Source organism: Pelophylax lessonae (genome assembly GCF_965119305.1).
Source record: "Pelophylax lessonae genome assembly, chromosome: 7".
In the NCBI taxonomy this organism is placed as follows: Eukaryota; Metazoa; Chordata; class Amphibia; order Anura; family Ranidae; genus Pelophylax; species Pelophylax lessonae.
In genome coordinates, this window is record NC_138774.1 from 293,805,337 (window position 1) to 293,816,102 (window position 10,766).

Genomic DNA, 10,766 nt, shown 5'->3' on the forward strand with positions numbered 1-10,766 from the left:
TTGCCGTGCCACACTTGGCCCACCTCAATGCCACACTTGACCCACTGCCATATGCCACACTTAACCAGCATGCCACACTTGACCCATCACTATGCCACACTCGACCAACTGTCATTCTACACTTACCACACTGCCATGCCACACTTAAACTACCACCATGCCAACTTCAATACTTGATGGACTTCCACGCCATATATGCCCCACCACCATTCTACACTTGGACTGGTGTGCCTTAGTTAACCCACTGCCATGCCAATTGTGGCCAACTGCCATTCTTACCATGATCCATTACTGTGCCACACTTGGCCCACATCAATGCCACACTTGACCCACCTCCATTCTACACTTGAATTGAAGTACTGCCATACGCCATACTAAACCAACCAGCATGCCACACTCGACCTACTGCCATTCTACACTTACCACCCCGCCATGCCACACCTAAATCATAATGCCACATGCCAACGTCTATACTTGATGGACTTCCATGCCAAACATTTACCCACTGCCATGCCACACTTGATCCACCATTCTATACTTGACAGACTGCTGTGCCTTAGTTAACCCTCAGCCATGCCACACTTGGCCAACTGCCATTCAAACCCTGACCCATTACAATGCGACACTTGACCCATCACCATGTCTCACTTGGTCAACCAGCTTTCTACACTTGACCCATCACCTTGCCACACTAGACCACCTACCATTCTAAAATTGCCCCCAATCAGGAAATTCTCTTTTCATTTTTTGGTACAATTTATTCAACTTCAAAAGTTGGAATAAAAATTGCACCCGCGTCATTTTATGGAAATGCACCCCGGCGCAGTAAATTGGCGTGAACAAGCCGATGACAAAGCGAGGCGCATCGATCAGACAGCGATTGATATATTGAGAAAATAATATATTATAATATTGACGTGTCCCCTCCCAGAATGTCGCTCAGGTCGAATGATTGACTGATTGCTGGATTGAAACGTATATTCTCGCAGTGGTGGTGTTTTGGGGTCCCCCCCCCATTATCACCTGGGCCTGACAATGGACCATTCAGGCACAAAATGCTGTACTGAAAAAGACGAAATGCACGCAGGACTATTCACGTTGGAAGTCCACCCAGTATAGAAGTTGGCATGTGGCACGGTGATGGATCAAGTGTGGTATGGCAGTGTGGCCAGTGTAGAATGGCAGTTGGCGAAGTGTGGCGTGGTGATGGGTCAAGTGTGGCATAGTGATAGATCAGGGTTAGAAATGCAGTTGGCCAAGTGCAGCAAGGCAGTGGGTCCAGTATGGCATGACAGTCCATTGAGTATAGAAGTTGGCATGTGGCATGACGATGGATCAAGTTTGGTATGGCAATGTGGCAAGTGTAGAACGGCAGTTGGTTAAGTGTGGCATGGTGTTGAATCAGGTTGGTTAGAATGGCAGCAGGCCAACTGTGGCATGGCAGTCTGTCATGTATAGAATAATGGTGAGCCAAGTGTGACATGGCAGTGTGTCAAGAGTATAAATGGCAGTTGGTCAAGTGTGGCATGGCAGTCCATCCAGTATAGAAGTTGGCATGTGGCATTGTGATGGATGAAGTGCAGTATGACAACATGGCAAGTGTAGAATGGCAGATATCCAGTATAGAAGTTGGCATGTGGCACGGCGATGGATCAAGTTTGGTATGGCAATGTGGCAAGTGTAGAACGGCAGTTGGTTAAGTGTGGCATGGTGTTGAATCGGGTTGGTTAGAATGACAGCTGGCCAACTGTGGCATGGCAGTCTGTCATGTATAGAATAATGGTGGGTCAAGTGTGGCATGGCAGTGTGTCAAGAGTAAATGGCAGTTGGTCAAGTGTGGCATGGCAGTCCATCCAGTATAGAAGTTGGCATGTGGCATTGGGATGGATGAAGTGTGGTATGACAAGGTGGCAAGTGTAGAATGGCAGTTGGTCAAGTGTGGCATGGCAGTCTCACGTATAGAATGGTGGTGGGTAAAGTGTGGCACGTTTGCAATGGCTACACTGTGGTACAGTGATGGGTAAAGTGTGGGAAGTGGTGGGAGGAGTGTGGCACGGTTGTGGGTTGAGTGTGGAACAGCGGTTAGTCATGAGGCCCCCCCATGCCTGATATTTTAAACAGGAGGCTGCGGGCAAAGATGGGGAGGTGGGGAGGTGGGTACCTATCAGAAATGGGTACCCGCTACCCTCCAAAAAAAATGCCCAAAAGTTGAAGAGGAAGTGGTGGGGGGGGGTGGGGGGTAACTTCCCCTTCTGGGTGACAGAGTGCCAAGAACAGAATACTCAGCAAGAGGACCGGTCACTGTGACCACCTACCTACCAACTTACCTACCAACCTAACTACCCAACTACTTACCTACCTAAGGAGTGAAGAGAACCGGTCTGTGCTGATCATTGAGCAATCAGAGGGATAGAATCCACCAATCAGGAGAGAGATACGGAGCTATATATATATATATACACACACAAGGATAGGGTGTATACAGAGTTATATATATACACAGGGTGGGATAGAGGAGTATACAGAGGGATGGGAGTAGAGAGGTTCGGGGGGGTCTTACGATCTCCGTTGCCAGGACGATCCCTTTCCTGGTCCGGATGTAGGATCGGACCTGATCGGTACAGCTGGCTCCGGTCTCCGGGTTCGGGTCGGACATCGCTGCTGGCACTGGAGGGAGCTGCCGATGGAGTGGAGTGGGAGCTGGCCGAGGGGCGTGGTGGGAGCTGGCCGAGGGGCGTGGCGGGAGCTGGCCGAGGGGCGTGGCGGGAGCTGGGTTTGGGCGGGGCGTACAGGCAGGAGGGAACCCCCAGCCACTCTAATGCCATATAAGGAGTAAGGAGGGTCGCTGGGTGTGCCGGAACTCCGCCCCCCTGAATGTGCGGGAAGAGTTCTGTCTGCTGATAGAGAGAGAAATACAGAGCCACTTACCGCACATCACTCACCTATCTACTCCTCTCATACTCCTCCCACACCTACCTACTCCTCCCACACCTTCCAATATACTCCTCCCACACCTACCTACTCCTCCCACACCTTCCAATCTACTCCTCCCACACCTACCTACCTACTCCTCTCATACTCCTCCCACACCTACCTACTCCTCCCACACCTTCCAATCTACTCCTCCCACACCTACCTACCTACTCCTCTCATACTCCTCCCACACCTACCTACTCCTCCCACACCTACCTACTCCTCCCACACCTACCTACTCCTCCCACACCTACCTACTCCTCATACATCTCCTACCTACCTACCTACTCCTCCCACACCTTCCAATCTACTCCTACCTACCTACTCCTCCCACACTTTCCAATCTACTCCTCCCACACCTACCTACTCCTCTCATACTCCTCCCACACCTACCTACTCCTCCCACACCTACCTACTCCTCCCACACCTACCTACTCCTCCCACACCTACCTACTCCTCATACATCTCCTACCTACCTACCTACTCCTCCCACACCTTCCAATCTACTCCTACCTACCTACTCCTCCCACACCTTCCAATCTACTCCTCCCACACCTACCTACTCCTCCCACACCTTCCAATCTACTCCTCCCACACCTACCTACTCCTCCCACACCTTCCAATCTACTCCTCCCACACCTACCTACTCCTCCCACACCTTCCAATCTACTCCTCCCACACCTACCTACTCCTCCCACACCTTCCAATCTACTCCTCCCACACCTACCTACTCCTCCCACACCTTCCAATCTACTCCTCCCACACCTACCTACTCCTCCCACACCTTCCAATCTACTCCTCCCACACCTACCTACTACTCTCATACTCCTCCCACACCTACCTACTCCTCCCACACCTACCTACTCCTCTCATACTCCTCCCACACCTATCTACTCCTCCCACATCTACCTACTCCTCTCATACACAGTGTCTCAGAGCCCCCCCTTACATCAGAGTCCCCCCTTACATCAGAGTCCCCCCCTACATCAGAGTCCCCCCTTACATCAGAGTCCCCCCTTTACATCAGAGCCCCCCTTACATCAGAGTCCCCCCTTACATCAGAGTCCCCCCCTTACATCAGAGTCCCCCCCCCCTTACATCAGAGTCCCCCCCCTTACATCAGAGTCCCCCCCTTACATCAGAGTCCCCCCCTTACATCAGAGCCCCCCCCCCCCTTACATCAGAGTCCCCCCCTTACATCAGAGTGTCCCCCCCTTACATCAGAGTCCCCCCCCTTACATCAGAGTCCCCCCCCTACATCAGAGCCGCCCCTTACATCAGAGCCCCCCCCCTTACATCAGAGCCCCCCTTACATCAGAGTCCCCCCTTACATCAGAGCCCCCTCCTTACATCAGAGCCCCCCCCTTACATCAGAGCCCCCTCCTTACATCAGAGCCCCCCCTTACATCAGAGTCCCCCCTTACATCAGAGCCCCCCCTTACATCAGAGCCCCCCCTTACATCAGAGCCCCCCTTACATCAGAGTCCCCCCTTACATCAGAGCCCCCTCCTTACATCAGAGTCCCCCCCCTTACATCAGAGTCCCCCCCTTACATCAGAGCCCCCCTTACATCAGAGCCCCCCTCCTTACATCAGAGTCCCCCCTTACATCAGAGCCCCCCCTTACATCAGAGCCCCCCTTACATCAGAGCCCCCTCCTTACATCAGAGCCCCCCTTACATCAGAGCCCCCCTTACATCAGAGTCCCCCCCTTACATCAGAGTCCCCCCCCCCTTACATCAGAGTCCCCCCTTACATCAGAGTCCCCCCCCTACATCAGAGTCCCCCCTTACATCAGAGTCCCCCTTACATCAGAGCCGCCCCTTACATCAGAGCCCCCCCCTTACATCAGAGCCCCCCTTACATCAGAGCCCCCCTCCTTACATCAGAGTCCCCCCTTACATCAGAGCCCCCCTTACATCAGAGCCCCCCCCCTTACATCAGAGCCCCCCCCTTACACCAGAGTCCCCCCTTACATCAGAGCCCCCCCTTACATCAGAGCCCCCCCTTACATCAGAGCCCCCCTTACATCAGAGTCCCCCCTTACATCAGAGCCCCCTCCTTACATCAGAGTCCCCCCCCTTACATCAGAGTCCCCCCCTTACATCAGAGCCCCCCTTACATCAGAGCCCCCCTCCTTACATCAGAGTCCCCCCTTACATCAGAGCCCCCCCTTACATCAGAGCCCCCCTTACATCAGAGCCCCCTCCTTACATCAGAGCCCCCCTTACATCAGAGCCCCCCTTACATCAGAGTCCCCCCCTTACATCAGAGTCCCCCCCCCCTTACATCAGAGTCCCCCCTTACATCAGAGTCCCCCCCCTACATCAGAGTCCCCCCTTACATCAGAGTCCCCCCTTACATCAGAGCCGCCCCTTACATCAGAGCCCCCCCCCTTACATCAGAGCCCCCCTTACATCAGAGCCCCCCTCCTTACATCAGAGTCCCCCCCTTACATCAGAACCCCCCTTACATCAGAGCCCCCTCCTTACATCAGAGCCCCCCTTACATCAGAGCCGCCCCTTACATCAGAGCCCCCCCCCTTACATCAGAGCCCCCCCCTTACACCAGAGTCCCCCCTTACTTTAGAGTGCTCAGTAGAGCGGAGACTCTGCACATCACCTACAGATCAGATAAAATCCTTCGTGTGTGTTGGGGGGGGGGGAGGTGTGTGTGGGGGGTGGGGGGGGGGGGGTAGCACAGTCTTGCTGGAATTAGCAAGTAGTTGGGGAAAGGTCAGCGGTCACTTGTCATTGGAGGAATGAATGTTGGGGGAGGGGGGGGGGTGCAGCATAGCTCAGACTATGAAGGGAATCCCTGGGTGTCACCCATGGCTGGGAGGATTCCGGAGTCTGACAAGAGGGAGCTTGTTGGAGCGATCCATGGGAAAACATGAGCAGCCCCACCCTCCCCCACCTCCCCGGGACACATGTGCTCAGATCCTCATCTCCACACCTTACAAGCTGCAGCAGAGGTGGATGATGAGAGTAATGCCCCGCGGGGCGCAGGATCCGCCGCCGACAGCGAGCGGGGCGCAGAATCACCGCGAACGAGTTTCACCGCCACCGTTTAAAAAAAAAACATTTTAGGTCTGAAGATTCCCCCCCCCCCCATTATATATATTTTTGAAAGCAGACACCCTGGAGAATAAAATGGCGGTAATTCCACTTTTTTATGTCACACAATATCAGCAGTTCAGGGAATGCACAATTTTGTTGTGCAGAGTTCAGGGGTGCGCTATGTGCAGAATCCAGGGGTGCACTATGTGAGGTAGAGGGGGAGGGGGGGGCGGTCCGCCCACTGGAGAGTGTCAGGTCGGTGTCACCTGCTGGGTCAGCTTTAATTTGAATCACCAGCGCCCAATGTCACACTAAGTCCGCCTCCTGGTTTGGCTCCTTTAGTAGACAGCACATTTGTCCAATGCCGGGACGTGTGCTGTCTATCATAGGTTGGAGCAGGCGGGACTTGTGTGTTGGCGGGCGCCCAGCGATTCAAATTCTCTCTGACCCCCTGCACTGGTAAGGCTGCATAGATGGGCACTCATAGGACTGCATTGGATGGGCACTGATGAAGCTACATAGATGGGGACTGATAAAGCTGCATTGCGGGGCACTAGTGAGGCTGCATTGGATAGGCACTGGTCAGGCTGCATTGGATAGGCACTGGTCAGGCTGCATTGCTGGGCACTTATAAGACTGCATTGGATAGGCACTGATGAAGCTGCATTGCCGGGCACTGGTGAGTCTGCATTGCTGAGCACTGGTGAGGCTGAATAGATGGGGACTGATAAAGCTGCATTGCCGGGCACTAGTGAGGCTGCATTGCTGGGCACTGGTGAGGCTGCATAGATGGGCACTGGTGAGGCTGCATTGGATAGGCACTGGTCAGGCTGCATTGGATAGGCACTGGTCAGGCTGCATTGGATAGGCACTGGTGAGGCTGCATTGCTGGACACTGGTCAGGCTGCATTGCTGGGCACTTATAAGACTGCATTGGATGGGCACTGATGAAGCTGCATTGCCGGGCATTGGTGAGTCTGCATTGCTGAGCACTGGTGAGGCTGAATAGATGGGGACTGATAAAGCTGCATTGCCAGGCACTAGTGAGGCTGCATTGGATAGGCACCGGTCAGGCTGCATTGGATAGGCACTGGTCAGGCTGGATTGCTGGGCACTGGTGAAGCTGCATTGGATGGGCACTGGTGAGGCTGCATTGCTGAGCACTGGTGAGGCTGCATAGATGGGGACTGCTAAAGCTGCATTGCCGGGCACTAGCGAGGCTGCATTGGATAGGCACTGGTCAGGCTGCATTGGATAGGCACTGGTGAGGCTGCATTGTTGGGCACTGGTCAGGCTGCATTGGATGGGCACTGGTCAGGCTGTATTGCTGCGCACTGGTGAGGCTGCATTGCTGGGCACTGGTGAGGCTGCATTGGATGGGAACTGGTGAGGCTGCATTGCTGGGCACTGGTCAGGCTGCATTGGATGGGCACTGGTGAGGATGCATTGGATGGGCACTGGTGAGGCTGCATTGGATGGGCACTGGTGAGGCTGCACTGGATGGGCACTGGTGAGGCTGCATTGGATGGGCACTGGTGAGGCTGCGCTGGATGGGCACTAGTGAGGCTGCATTGGATGGGCACTGGTGAGGCTGCATTGGATAGGCACTGGTGAAGCTGCATTGGATGGGCACTGGTGAGGCTGCATAGATGGGGACTGATAAAGCTGCATTGCCGGGCACTAGTGAGGCTGCATTGGATAGGCACTGGTCAGGCTGCATTGGATAGGCACTGGTGAGGCTGCATTGCTGGGCACTGGTCAGGCTGCATTGGATGGGCACTGGTCAGGCTGTATTGCTGGGCACTGGTGAGGCTGCATTGCTGGGCACTGGTGAGGCTGCATTGGATGGGCACTGGTGAGGCTGCATTGGATGGGCACTGGTGAGGCTGCATTGGATGGGAACTGGTAAGGCTGCATTGCTGGGCACTGGTCAGGCTGCATTGGATGGGCACTGGTGAGGCTGCATTGGATGGGCACTGGTGAGGCTGCATTGGATGGGCACTGGTGAGGCTGCATTGGATAGGCACTGGTGAGGCTGCATTGGATAGGCACTGGTGAGGCTGCATTGGATGGGCACTGGTGAGGCTGTATTGCTTAGCACTGGTGAGGCTGCATAGATGGGGACTGATAAAGCTGCATTGCGGGGCACTGGTGAGGCTGCATTGGATAGGCACTGGTCAGGCTGCATTGGATAGGCACTGGTGAGGCTGCATTGCTGGGCACTGGTCAGGCTGCATTGGATGGGCACTTTTACTTTTACAATTTTATTTTTGTGTTATTTTTTACAAACATTTTGTGAGGGCAGTGGACAGTGTCAGTAGAGCAGTGGATGGTGTCAGTAATTTTTTATTTTTATTATTTTATTTTGTATTATTTTTTACAATTTTATTTTTATTTTTTTTTCAAATATTTTTTTCAAAGTGCTTCGGTTAGGGGTGGGGGTTGTGGATGGCTATAACTGGATGGTGTCAGTAGAGCAGTGGACAGTGTCTGTAGTTTTTTATTTTTTTTTATTTATAACTTTTTTACAAATATATATATCTTTTTTTTTCAATTTAATTTATTTTTTCACAATTCTTTTTTGGGGGGAAGGAGGTTGGCAGTGGACCGTATCAGTAGGGTAGTGGATGGTGTCAGTAGAGAAGTGGTCGGTGTCAGTAGTTTTTTTTTTTTATTATTTTTACAATTTTATTTTTTAAAATTTATGTTTTTTTTTTTTTTCAATGCTTTTTTTGTTTTTTGTTTTTGGGGTGGATGGTGTCAGTGTTTTTTATTTTATTTTATTCTTTATAATTTTTACAATGTCATTTTTAAATATTTATTTATTACAGTCCTTTCTTCTTTTTTTTTTTAATCAGCCCTGTTGGGGGGCTTTGGTGAGATATTAGGGGTCTAAACAGACCCCTGATATCTCGTCTTTGAGGACACAGATTCCTCAGTCCCTTTCTCTGCAGCCTCAGCTGCAATGAAGATGAATGGACAGGAGTAATAGGCTCCTCCCCATTCATAAACTGGAAAAGGGGGGACCAGAGGAGCACAGAGGGGATTGGAAGAGCACAGAGAAGGACCAGAAGAGCACAGAGGGGAGCCCAAAGAGCATAGAGGGGGACCCGGAGGAGCATAGAGGGGAGCTTGAGGAGGAGCACAGAGGGGGACCAGAGGAGCACAGAGGGGAGCTGGAGGAGCACAGAGGGGGACTGGAGGAGCATAGAGGTGAGTTGGAGGAGCACAGAGGGGGACCGGAAGAGCAAAGAGGGGAGCTGGAGGAGCATAGAGGGGGACCCGGAGGAGCATAGAGGGGAGCCTGGAGGAGCACAGAGGGGGACCGGAAGAGCACAGAGGGGAGCCCGAGGAGCACAGATGGGGGACCAAAGGAGCACAAAGGGGGACCGGAGGAGCACAGAGGGGAGCCGGAGGAGCATAGAGGGGAATTGGAGGAGGTGAGTTGGATGAGCACAGAGGGGGAGCCGAAGGACCATAGAGGGGGACCCGGAGAAGCACAGAGGGGAACCTGGAAGAGCACAGAGGGGAGCCCAAGGAGCACAGAGGGGGACCTGGAAGAGCACAGAGGGGAGCCCAAGGAGCACAAATGGGGGACCAGAGGAGCACAGAGGGGAGCCGTAGGAGCACAGAGGGGAGACGGAGGAGCGCAGAGGGGGACCGGAGGAGCACAGAGGGGAGCCCGAAGAGCATAGAGGGGGACCCGGAGGAGCACAGAGGGGAGCTTGAGGAGCACAGAGGGGAGTCAGAGGAGCCCAGAGGGGGACCAGAAGAGCACAGAGGGGAGCAGGAGGAACACAGAGGGGGACTGGAGGAGCATATAGGTGAGTCGGAGGAGCACAGAGGAGGACTGGAAGAGCAAAGAGGGGAGCCGAAGGATCATGGAGGGGGACCCGGAGAAGCACAGAGGGGAGCTGGAGGAACACAGAGGGGGACCGGAGGAGCATAGAGGTGAGTTGGAGGAGCAGAGACGGGGAGCCGAAGGACCATAGAGGGGGACCCGGAGAAGCACAGAGGGGAGCTGGAGGAGCACAGAGGGGGACCAGAAGAGCACAGAGGGGGAGCACAGAGGGCACCAGAGGAGCACAGAGGGGGACTGGAGGAGCATAGAGGTGAGTCGGAGGAGCACAGAGGAGGACTGGAAGAGCAAAGTGGGGAGCCTGAGGAGCACAGAGGGGGAGCCGAAGGACTATAGAGGGGGACCCGGAGAAGCACATAGGGGAGCTGGAGGAACACAGAGGGGGACCGGAGGAGCATAGAGGTGAGTCGGAGGAGCACAGAGGGGGAGCCGAAGGACCATAGAGGGGGACCCAGAGAAGCACAGAGGGGAGCTGGAGGAACCCAGAGGGGGACCGGAGGAGCATAGAGGTGAGTTGGAGGAGCAGAGGGGGAGCCGAAGGACCATAGAGGGGGACCTGGAGAAGCACAGAGGGGAGCTGGAGGAGCACAGAGGGGGACCGGAGGAGCATAGAGGTGAGTTGGAGGACCAGAGAGGGGGAGCCGAAGGACCATAGAGGGGGACCCGGAGAAGTACAGAGGGGAGCTGGAGGAGCATAGAGGGGGACCGGAAGAGCACAGAGGGGAGCTGGAGGAGCACAGAGGGGGAGCACAGAGGGCACCAGAGGAGCCCAGAGGGGGACCCGGAGAAGCACAGAGGGGAGCTGGAGAAGCACAGAGGGGAGCTGGAGAAGCACAGAGGGGAGCTGGAGGAGCACAGAGGGGGGCTGGAGGAGCA

The 10,766-nt window shown here is 54.3% G+C and overlaps 3 protein-coding genes across 3 annotated transcripts in view; 2 read left to right on the forward strand and 1 right to left on the reverse strand.

Annotated features, from left to right (window-relative positions):
• The window catches only part of LOC309559910 (proteolipid protein 2-like), a 67,154-nt gene extending 64,440 nt beyond the window's left edge, over nt 1-2,714 (reverse strand). The window contains exon 1 of the mRNA XM_082263361.1: nt 2,561-2,714. Coding sequence (XP_082119487.1) covers nt 2,561-2,656 — 96 coding nt within the window. The 5' untranslated portion in view covers nt 2,657-2,714. The remainder of the gene's footprint in view (nt 1-2,560) is intronic.
• The window catches only part of WDR45 (WD repeat domain 45), a 443,369-nt gene that overhangs the window by 379,759 nt on the left and 52,844 nt on the right, over nt 1-10,766 (forward strand). The gene's annotated exons all lie outside the window — the stretch shown is intronic.
• GPKOW (G-patch domain and KOW motifs) overlaps nt 9,913-10,766 on the forward strand; it is a gene marked incomplete at its 5' end in the record, with an annotated part of 12,915 nt that continues 12,061 nt past the window's right edge. Inside the window, one exon of the mRNA XM_082263294.1 lies at nt 9,913-9,982. Within this exon, the coding sequence (XP_082119420.1) occupies nt 9,913-9,982 (70 nt within the window). The remainder of the gene's footprint in view (nt 9,983-10,766) is intronic.